The 16,039-nt window shown below is 41.7% G+C and overlaps 1 protein-coding gene across 3 annotated transcripts in view; it reads right to left on the reverse strand.

The window, feature by feature from the left end:
• Nucleotides 1–271: 271 nt before the first annotated feature.
• LIN7A (lin-7 homolog A, crumbs cell polarity complex component) overlaps nucleotides 272–16,039 on the reverse strand; it is a 68,162-nt gene continuing 52,394 nt past the window's right edge. For all 3 annotated transcript variants that reach the window (XM_053257758.1, XM_053257757.1, XM_053257759.1), the window contains exons 4-6: nucleotides 11,944–12,153; nucleotides 9,843–10,055; nucleotides 272–4,161 (exon numbers count right to left, since the gene is read on the reverse strand). In XM_053257758.1, coding sequence (XP_053113733.1) covers nucleotides 9,843–10,055; nucleotides 11,944–12,153 — 423 coding nt within the window. In that variant the 3' untranslated portion in view covers nucleotides 272–4,161. The remainder of the gene's footprint in view (nucleotides 4,162–9,842; nucleotides 10,056–11,943; nucleotides 12,154–16,039) is intronic.

Here is a 16,039-nt window from a genome sequence, read left to right on the forward strand (position 1 = left end):
ACTCCCACCCCCTTCTCTCTCTCTCTCTCTCTCTCTCTCTCTCTCTCTCGTGCTCTCTTCAAGAATTGTGCAAACACAGCTGCGTGGTGGATGGCCATCATTTCCAATCCGTTTGGACAATTGTTGCATTTCGTTCAAGAGTGCTCTTGCACAACTGTGCACATATTCTGTTACAAGGCAGAAGGAAAGTTGCGCAAGATGTCAGCCACTGTTTGGCTACCTCTCAATAGCATAACATCAATACTTAAGAATAACTGGAATGAGAGACAAATATGTTGTGTAATTTATTAAATTATAAGATACCAATAATGTTGATACTCACTGCTTAAACATGAGTGACATTTTATGTATGCAATCTACTTTAGGCATTACCATCTTATCAAAATTTACTTTTGGATGGAGTTTGACATTGCAGTTTATGTTTAGTATATAAGAACTTTTTACAGGGCAGTTACTATAACTGAAGTTGTTATTGTTATAACATAATACAGTCCGTGTGGAAAGTGACCATAGCTTGTATACACTCAATAATTACATAAATCCTTAAACAATATCATTTAAAAGTTAAATATTTCATAAGATACATTACAGTTGCTAAGTACATAAAACTAAAATCTAAGACCAAAATATGAAATTCCACATTTAAGGTTGTGTAACACAGAGATATAGTTCCATTGTCCTGGCTCCAGATATTACTGAAACAATACTAAAATACAATTCTACACAGTTATGTTTTCTCTCTTGGATACCCATAAAGCCTAAATATCATTTTAAATGCATAAAGCCTAAATATCATGAACTGAAGGGAAATTAATGTAACTTTAATTTGGCTTTGAAAATACTTCTCACAGATTATTTACAAAAATGTGTGTACAAAACACTGTCTGGCTTCATATGAGAAAGGGGAATATATACTCTGCATATGTACTGTGCAGAGTACATGCTCATTGGAGCCTGACAGAACTCTGGCAGATTACCATGCTGTTTCTTCTTTAAGCATATATTTAAAGCCAAGATCCTAGGATCAGTGTTTAGAAATCATCTCTAAGAATTTTTACATTTTTGCCAGTCTTTCAACATGACTATTAATATTTAATTCCCTCTTAGTCATGAAACCTGCTTGGTGGCCTTTGGGCTACTTACTATCTCTCAGTCTAACCTACTTCACACACGGTTGTTGTGAGGACATAATGGGGAGAAACTTGTATGCTGGTCTAAGCTCCTTGGAGGACGGGTGAGATAGAAATATGAATTTAATAGTTTAGAGACTGTGGGCATATAAATTTGAATTGGAATATTTTTAATTTGGTTTTTATTATTTTGAAGTTATAAATGGTTCTGTTAAACTGATTTAGATGGAGGTGCACACATTCTAATAATTATTTAAATTCTCCTATTAGCAGCAGGTGCTGGCACATCTTTTTATATTTTTGGGTCCCAAAGGCTTGTTAGGATATATGAAACTAGTGGTAGAGTACTTGCTTTGCATATATAATGCCCCATGTTGAAGCCCTGGTATTTCCAGTTAAAGAATATCAAAACTAGAAAAGATCCCTGCATGAGAGTTAGGGCAGTTATCATTAGTCAGGGGTCCCAGAACAGGACATGATGACGTTGTACCAGGTGGAAGAACGTAATAGACGTTCCTAACTGCCCATGAGTAGAGACTAAGGCAGTATTCTTCACTGTAAGGCTGCGTGCCAGTGGTGGTCCCCATCAACCTAGTGCAGCTCCCTGACTAATTGTTTATTGGGCCTATACGAAACTTTGGCCAAAGCATAATACTATGCACAGTCCCCCTGGCCCTATGTGGAGGCAACCATTTTCACTGGGCAGAGTTACACTTTGCCTAGTGCCTGGGGGCTTCTTTGAGGGAAACAGCCCCCTCGAGCCCCTACACCATCTTGGGAGGTGTGCGAGGAGTGCTGGGAAGTGTAGCCCATTCCAGTGCTTTCCTCCCAGAGTTCTTAAGAGAGCGCTCCATCTCTCATAAAGGGCCCTCCCAGTACTGAGAAAAGCACAGTATTGGGCAGAAGTCAGAGTGGGAAATGGCTCCCACATGGAAGGGTTTTTTTTTTGCCAGAGTAGCCCCCACTTGAAAAATAGTGAAGGTCACTGGACTTAGGCCTCATCTACACATTCGGCAATATGAGATAGAAGAATCCTAAGGTGGTAGAGTGGGCTGCAACTCTTCAAACTGCAGACAGGGGATATCATGTTTGAATGCACCCCTACGTAAAAAATGAAAACAGCAACAACCCAAAATTCCAAAAGTTTCTGTGCTCATTGATTATCTCTAAAGGGAGCTGTAGGGGTGCATTAAAAACAGAAACAAAACTGATGTAGTCTGAAGCACACCGCTTCATTCCACCAACTCAGGGCTCTGTTTTCTCATTCCTACCATTCTGCTGCATATATGGACCAGGACTGAGTTGTAAAGGTTCAGAGAAAATTAATATTACACTTGCAGTTATGCCTGTTTAGAGAGGCCTGCCTCCCATTTTGAGAATAAGATGTGATTAAGCAATCTGATGTACTAAATCAAACAACAATACGTAAACAAAAATATATTTGAAAAATAGAAGAATACTGAGATACCTGGTTATACCTATTTTTTGAAACAGAAATTTCTCATTAACATTTCACAACGTTTGCAATATATAGCATGTATAGATCCTACTTCTGGAACAAATACAATCTGACAATATATGCATGTATGTGTGTATATATGTGTATATATATTTAAATATATCTTATAAATATACTGTATATTCAGTTATAGATTTCTGAGTAATAGCTATGGTAGATATACTAGCAATATCTATATTTAAAAATACAGTTCTAGGATCCTAGTTTTACTACTAACAAAAGATAGAATTAAACCTGTTCAGTTGAATTAAATGTATACATCAAGTGTAACAAGCGAAATGCCTTTACAAATTGAATGTTGTATAAATCAGAGCTGTCACTTGATTAAAGACATCTCAGTCAATTCATTGTATGAGTTTTGATTTAATTAACCAATTAACTCTGCATCCATTTCATATATGTCTAAAGCATCAGTTCTGAAGGGAAAAAAAATATTTGCTTTGTTTTTAGATAATGCACACGTGGCCAGCAGCACCATCTCAGAAACATTCTTTTCCGAGAAAGAAGATAAATGCCTATTCTAAAGATGTCTGCTATACATAAACTTGTAAATACTTTCATTAAAAATAATTAACATTTTTTAAAAGATTGAGGCCTGATTAATCAAGGCCACCTTTTTAACAGATTGAAAATTTTTGATCAATTAAATCTCATTAATGAATTGACTAAACATTGCAGCCTTGCCCGAGTAGAAATATTGTAATAACTTTCAGGAAACAAACTGGAGAATTATTACGAACTGGATTTCAGATTAAAACCACTCTACAAGAATGTGGTGTGAAGATGTTATATATGATGTATGAGGGTCTTTTAAGTGGCGATATTTTGAATTGATGCAATATTCTCTTAAGAAGTTAACCTTACACACAAGTCTAGATCTAGCCCTAGAGATCTGTGCATGAAATCAGGCTTCATCACATGTTTTGCTTGCTGGATAAAGAGCTGTACGCTGTCCACTTGTGGATGCAGTTTATCCACTGCACTGCTTTCAGTTGGGATGCACAATCTAATGCATGTTTGCACTTACATTCTGATGCACCAAGTCACACACAATACTTTAAAAAAGAGTGACTAAAGCTGTATCAGGGCAACAAACATTTGACAGTCTTCACTCTTGGTAGTGGCCTATCTTGCATCCATTTCACAAATTCTCACTGAAGTATCACTGTAAAGAGCACAGGAGTGAACCATACATACATTCATTCATAAGCCATAGATACTCTTTATTTCAGAGTGTTCTTTTTCTTTTTGAAACTTTTAATTTGAAAACCTTACCATACAACAGGAGTCAAAGAAAACCTTTCATTCTCAGTATACTGAAAAGCCTCACAGAAAGGGTTTATTGTTGGCTTGCCAAACAATTCTTATGGCAATCATTCAGTTTGCTGGTGAACACTGTTGTTGTTTTTGTCATTGCTGCTGCTTCTTTACTGTATGCTGGAATATGAAGCACAGCTTTGCAGCTAAGTTGTTGAATCGTTGATTCAGATTTCTTTTTAAAAAAAGAACCATCTGTAATTAAACAAAAGCATATCTCAGAGCAGCGAATAATACTGAAAAACTGACAACCTGATTATATGCCTGTTTACTCAGAGTAAGTCTGGCTGAGTTAAAAGGTATTTTATTCTCAAGAAAGTGTGCTTAGCATTAGAGCCTGACTGACACCAGCTCTTCCTCTGCTGCCCTTGCTATCATTCCTTCCTCACTTATGGCCTGATTGTACAGCCACAAGATGTATGGACCGCCACTTGCTGATAGCTTTAACAGCTATCAATTGCCATGATGGTATGTTCAGAGGCAGTAATGCTGAATACCAGTGGGAGGACAGCAAGAGTGGAGAGGGTCATTGCCTACATGCTTTGCTTGTGGGCTTCCCTGGTTGGCCACTGTGGAAAGCAGGAAGCTGGAATAAGATGAACCTTTCATCTGACCCAGCAGGGCTTTTCATATGTTCTTATTGCTCTGGAGCACTGTTCCCTCTAAGGTGTGTGCATGCACCTTATGTACCTTAACATTTATTAATGTTAGCTTCACTTTGCAATTAAATTACTCTAAAGTGGTAAAGCACAGACATGACTGCAATTTAGTTTGCCGGGTTCTTCCAGCTTTCCTGCTTCTGTTTGTCTTTTTATGGGTGGTTTTTTGGGGGGGTAGGGGCGATGTTTCATGGTTTTTACTGATTAACTGACTTAAAGGTTTTTAATGTGATTTTTATGGAGTTTTATTGTATTTTAACTTTTGTAAACCACCTTGGGATGTTTTATGAAAGGCGGTATGAAAATTGAATAATACATAATACACTAATTAAATAAATTTTGTGTGCTGCGCTTTGTGTGGAGCATTAATTCCTGTAATGGCAAATACAGTACAATTGCTTTTAAAACAGAAGACAGATAAATAGAATTGTAAAGTACACTTCTTTTCTTCCATATTTTTTGGCTTGTGTGTGTGTTGTATCTATAGGTACATATTAATGCACATGTGCACACTCTGCCTTGATACTGCTGCTCAGAACAAAACTCATTCCGCTCACTGATGGAGAAAATTAGAGGGAACACTGCTATGGAGGTTCTATGCTGGTGCTTGAGCACCATTAATAGGATGGGGATGCCCATAGCTCCAACAGCTCAGTATCTTAAAGGCCATTCAGTTGGGCCAGGTGACATATAATACAGCTAGTATAATTATTTGATTAAAAGTGATTGTTTATATCTTAGTTCTATAGCCGACGTGTATAACCGAATGAAGTTTTAATGTTGATAAGATGAATTGCTCTCACTTCAAGGATTGTCTGCAAACATAATAGAATGATTTACTTCTGTATAAACAAATGATAAAAGGAACTGTGTGTGTGTCTGAAAGAATGTATGAGTAAGCAAAGGATATACCAGCCCCCAAAACATGATAAATGTTGGGAAGGAAATGCCCAAAAGGACCAGGGAAAACTGGATAGAATGCTGAAGACAGCAGAAAGGAGTTGCTCGAAAACACGGACTATGGTCGATCCTGGGATAAGGACAGATGCAAACAGCTTCAAAGGCAGGCAACCCTTTTAAAGTCAGGCGTCAACAGAGGTTTTCTCTGAGAAGCACAAGAAGATCATGGGGCCCCCAGCTTCTCCCAACTCCCCATTAAAGACTGATTACCTTTAAGTGGGGCTGGTAAGTAGGCATGTGTGAGTGAATAAACTATAGTTTAGCTAATACTTAGGGTGTAACAATAAACTTATGAACTAAATCCAGCTGGTGTCCAGGATCTGTTTTCTTTTTGGGACTTGTACTAGCCTGTCTGAAGTAGTACTCCTAATTAAGGGTGACCATCTCAATAATTGGTCACACAGGGGTCAAATAATCAGTATGTTTTTACTTGCTTTCCTTTCATGGTGAGTGTAGTACAGTGAGATAGTCTTAAAACACAATTGTCCTTTATGGTTAAAAGAGGAAGCTCAGCAGAAGCTCCACTCCCAGCTACTGCTCCCAAAACTATATCAGGTCCTAACCTGTCTCCTATGTAAAGAACACTATAGGGAAAAATGCATGAAACAGTTGCCAAGCTCTGCTGTCAAGCCCTTTTTCCAATCCTGTTTTCTTTTTTTTTTTAAAGCAGAGTTTTAAAATCCTTCCCCTACCTTTTTTTTATGTGTCCAGGAATTCTTTCCAATGAATGTTGCAACCCTAGGCATCATGCATATTTGCTTAAAGGGAGGTAGATAAACACCTAGCAAATGATAAACTGAATTCTTGCTGTGCTAAACTGCCTCTGAGCTTTGCTAGGCAAAGGTTTAGATGAACTGGCAAGAAAGAGCTGATCCATCTTATATCTATTTCTGAAAGAGCTGGAAATGTTATGATCCTTGAGCATAGCCGCAGCACTGGCAGTAGAGAGGTACCAGCAGACTCAGGGTAACCTGCAGATATGTTGGTTTCAGAAATATCTGGGCGGGGGGGGCGACCTCTAGAGGGGTCAAAAAACCACACAAACTGCCCCAATGTAACTGAATGGAACAGAATGTTTGTGGACTCAGAGGGCACTTAATAGAGAACCAGGTGGGTGGAGCTAATGGAACTCAGTGATGAGAAGTGGGGAAGGAGGACTTGAACAACAAGAGTGGGAAATTTCTCAGCTTGAAGAATACTCCCTCAAGACAGTCACAATCTTTCTGCTCCTGAAGGGGAAAGGGGTCTACAACTATTTTTTTCTCACCAGCCATTTCACAACATTTGAAAGGGAAGGGGTTTGACACATTTAAGCTCTTGGTGTAGAGGGTTAGTGCTACCCTCCTCCCCGCTGTAACAGGAAGACAACTGTTCATATGTGAACTCTCCTGATGAACAGGGGGCAAGCTGCCCATTGAAACTGTTAATCTGCTACTCATTATATGTGTGCATGCACTCACACAGTAAACTAATAACACTGACCATTTGATTAACTTATTCCACAATCCTTTTCCTTCACTATAACCTCAGTAAATACTGATGAAAACATTAAACAAACCTCTCACCAACCATTAAGTCTTGAAACTTTAGGACGAAGGGACAGTGGAATTGAGAGGAAGACATTCAGAATTCATATTCACTTTATAAATGATCATGTGGAATGACCTCATAACAGATTATGAGGCTGATCTTACGATTAGCCAAAACTGGGCTACGGAAGCCAAGCCCAGTATTGGCTGATTGTAAGAACTTCCAGGATCGTGCCCGATCACAGAGGTGCTTCAGCAGCAAACCTGCCAAAGAGGCCAGCCTCTTAAATGGGGTTAAGGGAGCAAGCACTCCTTTATCCCCCCCCCTTTTTTAATTGTCTGCCAGCACTAGCTGCTTGCAGCTGGGGCTGGGAGACTGTGGAGTTCCCACCTGTTGCCAGGGAGGATACCCAGAATGCACTGCACACTTCCACAGTGCATCATGGGATTTCCAGGGGTTGAGAGGACACGTCCTGGTCCCCGACCCTCTGCACTGCCTGGGGCAGCAGAGGATCATCTGGGCGCACAACCTGTGCACCCAGCTCCTTCGATAGATTGTCTGTGGGGAAGGTAAGCTTAGTGTAACTTCCTCCCCAACCGCCCGCCAAGCCCTTCTCATGAATTGTGATTAAGGGCTCAATATGTCTACTGTACTGGGGGGAAATTACTAGCATAAGATGTAACCACTATGAATCTGCACAGAGCATCTGTGCACTAGTACTTGTTTGCTCCCTTTGCCCCACGCCACATCCCCCTCACCCCAGAGACTGCCCCACCCCACCTGAGCCCCGTGCACACTGCCATATCCCCAATGCTGTCATTGCTTCTCACCCAGTCTCTCCCCACTTGCACACTATCAGTGCCCCCCATGACATTGCTTCTCTCCCACCCATCCCTGCTGATGTCATTGCTTCCTACTGCCCCCTCACCTAAACTGTGCTCCTGCTCCTCCTCCTTGACTGGGCTCTTCCTCGCTGTTGCCACCACCATGGCTGCTTGCTCCCTTCAGGCCGCTGACAGGCCCAGGCCTGTCCCTTCCCTTGCCTTGTGCCTCCCTCCACCAATGGGCTCGGTAGCCCCAAGCAGGAGCAGCAGTGACAGTTGACTGGGTCCTTCCTTGCTGCTGCTGCCACCGCTATGGCCACTTGCTCCTCTCAGGCTACTGACAGGCCCGGGCCCAGGCCCCTCCCTTGCCCGGCTGTCTCCCTCCTCCAATGGGCTCGGTGGCCCCTAGCAAGGATGGTAGCAGCAGCAGTGGCGGTTGACCAGGCCCATCCTTTACCACTGCCGCCATGGCCGCTCGCTCCCCTCAGGCCATTGGCAGGCCCAGTCCTGGCTCTGTCCCGTCCCTCACCTATCTGCCTCCCTGTGCCAATGGGCTCGGTGTCACGCCCTTGATCTCCGACAGCAAGGAGGAAGGGGAAGCTGTCAACTTTCCAGCCGATTCAGGAGTGTTTGAGGGGCAGAGCCCAGCTGTCAGTGTTCATGAAACAGCTGTGGTAGATCCAGCTAATGATTTAGAGCAGGCACAACAACCTGAGACAGCAGAAATCGTGAAAGACCAATCCGAAGAGGAGCTATGCAATCAAACACCACTGACTCCACAACAGCGGAGGCTCACGAGATGCAGAACTCAATTGGAGACTATTAGGAGGAGCAAATGCCTCTTGCTGAGGGCTGATAAGCCTTGAATTCCTGCCAGCTGGGAGCTCTCGGCTTGCACTATAAATCACGTCATCAGCCTTCTACTCACGGCTGAAAAGCAACATTCATCAACCTTTGTGTCAACAGCGTGCAGCCAAGTCCGGTCAAGACGAACCTCCCGAGCCATATCCAGTTTCAGCAGCTCCGCTTTGTCTCGTGATCTTCCCTGGCAGTTGGCCAGACCTTGACACTCGGTACCTCTGAGTGGGAGTGGCAGCAGTGGTGATTGACCGGCCGCATAATGCCGGTCAATTAATGCCTTAATGCCGCCACCATGGCTGCTTGCACGGCACAGGGCTTCGCCGCTGGAGAAGCTCACTGGCCTTGGTAGTCCCGCCCATGCACACTGTTCTCTTTGCCCCCCCCCCCCCCGCCATAGCCTTTTCACCCCAGAGACCTCCCCACTCTCCAGTGTGGCCGCAGTAGCAGCACTACTTTCCTTCACTGCACAGCCTCCTAGGGCTTCCCTCCTCCTCCACATTGGGCTCCTCTGGTTCCCCGGCCGCCCCTCGGGAACCGCCCCCACCAATACTGCCCTTCTTTCTTACTGTCTGCCCCCTCCCTTCTTCTCTCTCTCTCTCTCTTCCCCTTTCTCTTCCCATCTTACTTCCCCTGCTCCCTTCTTAATTTCTCTTCCCCCACCCACTTTATTTCTTCCTCTGGCTTCTTTCTTTCTTCTTCTCTGTTTATTTCAGAGGGTCACTATGGCACAGAATTGTCACCACCGGAGAAGCCTGCTGATTGGGCCTCCAATGTCACTGCTGTTTGGTGGTTAAGTGCTGTGTGGGTGGAGCATGTCACACACCATTTGCCAGGGACCAGCTAAGCCTATTATACTTATAGATGTGATCCATGCTAACCACAAGGGCAGAAGCTGCAGATATTACTGAGAACAGCCTAGAAATCGCACCAATCACACCACTGTCAGTGATATGCAAACCAGACTTGAGTGTACCAAAGACACCTGGTATACCCTTGGCCTGTCTGAGGTGATGCTGAAAGCAAAACCAGTGAATACCCTCACCTATGACATGTGATTTTGCTGTGCATTTTGCTGCTGCTGTTGCTGCTGAATTAGCAGTTGTTGCTGTTGTCTGCGTCGTGCTGTCCTCAGTTTTTCAAAGCGAGCCTCCATCTCATCCAGCACCTTGGGGGTATAGCGTACTACCAGCTTGACGCTGTCCTTAGCAGCCTTCAGAAGTTCCACAGCTTTTTCATGGTGTTCTCCTTCCACGCTCTGAATATTAAGGCAAGAGTAATGGTTAACAATAACAAGTAGCAAAAAGCTTTTGAGCACCTGTGAGCTCTCGGGTTCTCTTACTCTGAATGCAGCAACTCACAGTCCAAGGGAAGGTGAGAAAGAAAAGAATGCAGCATCAAGGCAAAAATACAATTTCTGCATTTTTCTTTAAGAAAAATGCCATGAACCTTTGTTTTAAGCTGATGCAACTCCACAGAATTAGCAAGGAAGCAAGTAACATGAGAATGCAAGAGTTTTGTCTAGCAAATGGTTAAAGCCGCTTTGCACCGAAATTGTGAACACATTTAATTGGCAGGAAGTTCTAGGGCTGAGCTCAACCCTAGTAACTATCACTGGGCAGGATCCAGACTAAGCACCATCTAAAAACACACAGACATGACTAAACACACAGACATTGACTCACTTAAGTCACATTAATTTGGCCAATGGCCAAATCTGTGTAGTGGTTCACTGGCATAAAAGATCTTCTAGGGCTTCTCTGGAATGGGGAAAGCAACCGCAACGGTTTTGTGCCACAGGTCTGTTTCTGCAGTGACTTAAAGCAGCATCCATGCAGTTATGCAGTGCTCTTTCCACTGGAAATATTCAATTCTATTCCAAATCATAAGGGGAAGCTTCAAATTTACTTTCCTTGTACACAAATGAGGGATGAAGTGCATAAGCTTGAAGCTCACTGCAGCTTGAGCATGTTACTGCAAACTGTAGTTTGTCATTATGTCTGAATATATGGCCATTATGTGGAATCTGAAGCTCTTTGAAAAAAAGGCTAATTCTGAAACATGAGACTGACCAGCATCCTGTTGAAAATTGATATATTTGTATTATATCAATAAGTAGGATTTGGGGGATTCGTTTTTGCATTGCTCATGGATTTTATTATCATGCACATGATGGCAGTGCACTTTATCATGTATATATTTTGTATGATTGTATGTTTTTGTAGGTTTCCATTGTTTTTCTTAGTATTTGCGGGTTATCCTTTCCCCTTCCGCTACTGGTAAAAAAGTGCATTTTGGCAGGTGCCGTTTGCCACGTCATAGTGTTTTAGGGGAAGAAAGCTTCAGCTCTATTCAGTTTTTAAAGATACAAAATCCTTGCCCTCCCTTTTGAAATCTATCACAAAAGGCATTTTATGATGAGCAAATCCCACTGAATGGAATGAAATAAGTAAGTGGGCTGAGGATTGTGGCATAAGGTTGGAGTCCTAAAGGCAGTTTAGTTTCAGTCACCCATCTGCTTTTTCTGGAGTAAGGCCAGGGAAACTATTATCTAATGCTTAACAGTTTCGCTTGGTAAATATAGATGCCAATGCAATATACTTTCAAATAATTTATTTAGGAAAGTAAGCACCATTGAAATCAATGGGACTTACTGACCAACATCCAAACTAATATCACGCTCCCAGAAGAGCATTTATGCAAGGGGGAGGGGTTATTTTTGGCAGTCTTCCTTTCCCTTTGCAGCTCCCCTTAACTCCTAAAAATATGTCCCTGACAGTTGTGGGACTCTCAGGAACATGTTTTCAGGACGCATAGGTGGCTATAAAGTGAAAAAAAGGATTGCTGAAAATTACTCCTTTCCCTTAGGCACAATAAAAAACACTCTTTGGGGAGTGCAATGTTAGTTTGAATATCAGCCACTGGCAAATAAATGTATTTTAGAACTTTTGTGGAAGCAAGTGGAGAGCTATAGCTTGGCTTTCTTTGGCATCACTGTTCTAGAGTCTTGGTGCAAAGTAATTTCACAAAAGTTATGCTAGATACAGAGCTTCTGAAAGAGATCACAACTGTGAACTATCCTTTCAGAAGAGATTAGGATAAGTACAATACATGAAAACAGAAATCAACGTGAAGTGTTCACATACCACTCCATTAACAGAAAGCAGCTGGTCTCCCCGTTTGAGTCCTCCATGCCTTTCGGCAACTCCTCCAGGAATTATGCGAGAAATATAAATAGGTGAATTTTGTTCTTTTCCACCCATCACATTAAAGCCAAGGCCTTCATCAGTCTTTGGCAGTTCTACCACTCTAGGGTGTGAATGGCCTTCACTTGCTGCAAAAGCAGCAACTGTTGCCTGAAAGAAAATGTTAGCTGTTTAGCAAAATAGTGAGCAAAAATGGAGTATCGTTGCTGATTTTGTTTGAATATTTCGTTCATACAAAAGACTATTTTGAATTTCTAATTTTAAAACAACAACCCTGCATTACAGTTTAGAATAAAAAGCACTGCTACAGAGCATTAAAAAAATATATATGTGCCAAAGGCCCCCTTGCCCAGTGATATATTAGCAGGGTTGCTATTAGGACTGGGGTGCATGAATACTAAGATCTCATATGTGTTCAGAGGTTCATATGGAATTCCTGTATATGTGGGTGGGGTTTTTTTGCATTATTTTGCTATTTTGCCTTATTGCAGTCCATGCACACATAGGAATGTATGCAGATCAGCTCTTTGCCTTGAAATTGATAGGGAAAGCCTTTCTGGGTCAGGAAACTCCACGTTGCACTAAAGCCTATGTACCTATGAACAATCTAGCGCCTAGCGTAAAAATGAAGTGTCTTCCTATATTCTTTGGAGGTGACCTCCCTATTAACACTGATGAAGGAAAACTCCTTTTTCCCCTGTGAAAAAATAAAAATGTTGCCAGATTAAAAAATAAATAAATTTGTTACTTATAAAAAATAAATGAAATATATGAATTTGTTACCTAAGTGCTTTAACATTTTGTTTTCAAAGAAACATTTTAATTAAAAAAATAATTGGTGAACAATTCAAAGCCCTGCAGGACTTCAATGCAAACATGCAGCTCCAGCTAGCAGGGACATGCATGAAACTCAGCTCTGAAGAAGAATCCGTGTACCAGAGTCTTTCCATGTGCAACAGAGCCATGAATTGTGGGGATGGTAAAGAAATGTTATAAACATATCCATGTTGTAAATAATAAAAAGAAAAAGAAAGTGAAGAAGTAAGGGATTTTTTATAATTATGGCAGTTTTGGTAATTTTGGCTATTAAAATTTCAGGACTCATAGCCCAACAGCTTTTCTAAATAAATAAAGTAAATGTATGCATAAGATAAGCACCAGGTTTGCATCACGGAAATGGTTGTTTTCCCCATTAGCAACTGTCTCTATTAAAGCATCATATATTTGTGTGTTTCTTATCTATGAAAATAGAAGACAAAATCTAGCCAAGTTAAGCACTTTCTAGTGTCATTGATTTAAATAGGAAAGTTAAGTGTTTAGCTTCATGGCTCATGTCAATGGGTGCTAAAACTCCTATACCAAGAGGGTAGGTCAACATTCTAACAGGGTTTTATGTTTAATGGATGGAAATAGGCAATATTAATTTAATTTCTTAGTTACAAAAGCAACATCGGTTATCATGCAAACTGTTTGTCATCATGCACACATTAAATGCGAGACATAAATGCATAAGAAAAATGCAATGCAGACAGCCCAGAAATAACCAGGAAGTATTGTGATATTGAAACATTTCTCTACAATCCTGCTGTTCTATATGAATAAGAAATGAGAATGGCAAACCTTCTTAAGATTTTTTTCACTTCTAGTTATACCATATGTTAGTAAATTTTGTTTTCTTCCATAGTGAAAATAATCTATAAAATATCTTTCTAGGGTCAGTAGTTACAAACCTTAAATATCTGCAGTGTTCACCTGGGGTCAAAGTCAAGCCACTTGGGAATAATGACAGTGTTCTAGTAGACAATACAATGGAAGATTTTTTACTTAAGTGTGGTTCAGACATTAAAAAAACCCTATGGTTTGTTCCTATAAGCACAACCAAGTGTGAGCCTCAGACTCAAGCACTCCGTTCTCTCTTTCCCTTCTTCCTCAAGCACAAGGGGAGGAAATGAGAAGTTCCTGCTTGCTGGTTTAATATTCTAGCTTGGAAATAAACCCTGCTTTGTCCAAACTACAGTTTGCTGTATTCAGACAAAATGGAAAACTGCATTTTATTGCAAGCCACAAGCAGAAACTTCTCCTCTCGTCCAAACATATGTGAAGGGTGCAGAGAGGGCAGGAAGGAGTGCAGGTGCTCATACCTGCTTATAACAACAAACTATAGTTTCTTGTTAAGTCTGAATTAGGCCTTTGAGTTACATTTATGGCATAGTAGTGTAATTAATTTCAAAGTACTGTATGACAATTTTATGTTTTTTGGAACTCTAATAATTTAATAGCATTTCCTTTTAATGGCTTTAATAATATATTTAAAACAACATTTTCCTTACATCAGATTTCAATTTAAAACTAACAGGACTATTTCACTAGGTTGGTTTTCATGATCAGTCTAATGTGTATCTGAATAGTATCTGAGATCCCTCCCATACATGTGATCCTGAGGAGCGTTTTCTGTGAAACCAGGATTTTTTGGCAATCTCCGATTAGCACCAACCCAACATGGAACCAAGTTCTATAGTCAAGATCTGAAGTCAGCCTGCCCAGGATGGGTCTATATTGGGTTGGTGTGTTGCCAGCTGGTAGGAGTGTGCACAAAACCAGTTTGTTTGGTTTGAGTCCAAATCGGAATCAAACTGAACCGGGCCTGTTCAGTTTTGTGCTCCCTGAACATATCCCCAGCTCGGCCAGAAATCAAGCCAGTTCGGGGGTTCTAAGGTTTACAAAACATTTTTTTAGGACTCACCATTGGGTCCGGGGCTGCAGCCAAGGGGGATATCTCTGCCATCTCCCCCTCCCGCTGCCAGCCTCCCCCCGATCTTCAAAGGGCCATCTCGGCTCACTTTTTGGGCCATTTTGGACCTTTCTCCAGTGGCTGTGGCCATTCTGGAGGCCACTGCACATGTGCCCTGGCCATTTGCATGTCCTGGGGGCCAGGGCGCATGTGTGGCAGCCTCCAAAATGGCTGCAGCCACTGGAGGAAGCGCTGGAATGGCTCAAAAATGGCCCTTTAAAGAGCGGGGGAAGGCTGGCGGGGGGATGGGGAGATGGCAGAGACCCTTCCTGTGGCTGCAGCAGCACCCCTGGACCCGGTGGTGAGTCCTAGATATTTATTTTTAACCTTAGGACCCCCGAACCAGCTCTGAACTGGCCAAGGGGGGTTCTGGTTGAGCCGAACTGGGCCTGGTCTGGCTCAAGGGTGAGTCCTCAAGCCAGCCTAGTTCGATGGCTCGACTTCAAGCTGGTTTGCACATCCCTACCAGCCAGAGAGCACTGAAAAATCCTAGGTTCACACGATACGCATTGTGGGAGCAATGCATGCAGCTGGGATCTCATGTTCTTATCACTCACATTAAAATGATCATAAGCACCAGCCCACTGGTTCTACTGTGGAAGATCAGCACTAGTTTCTAGATTTGCAAAGAGCAATATTATCATGCTTGCCAAAAACCTATGTAATTTTCGTGGATTTCTTTTCCCTGCACTTACTCCTGATTTTCCAAGTGGATAAAACTCATTCAAGTTTTATAAAAAATAAAGGAAGGCATTTATTTCATGATTATATACCTACTTTATTACAAACATTTATCTTTCTACAAACCAGAGCACAAAAGCACACTTCAGATTTAATACGAAAAAAATACTTCTCTAGATGTTAAGATTGAACCCTACTACATATATTTGTTAGGAACCTTCATGATATTTCATTTGTTGAGCACTTGTTTTTCAGAATGTTAGGCACACAAAGCTGCTGTTTTCTGTTAAAGAAATGAGTGCTCGACACCTATGAAAATGAAACCCTTTGAGCCTCTATTGTTCTGATGGTACACCTGGCCACATACATTGGATCAGACACTACGGAGAACTTTAGCTTCAGCACTAAGAAGTGTCAGTGCATCACTCTATACAATGAGCTATTAGATTTGGAAGCTGCCCCCCTCCTCCCGCGCAAGCCTCTTAAGTCTATAAAGCATTCTCTTTTCTTAAGCTACAGAAGCAGCACAAAGGTTGAATTTGCCATTATAATTGTTACCTGGGA

This window comes from Hemicordylus capensis, chromosome 5, assembly GCF_027244095.1.
Source record: "Hemicordylus capensis ecotype Gifberg chromosome 5, rHemCap1.1.pri, whole genome shotgun sequence".
Lineage (NCBI taxonomy): Eukaryota > Metazoa > Chordata > Lepidosauria > Squamata > Cordylidae > Hemicordylus > Hemicordylus capensis.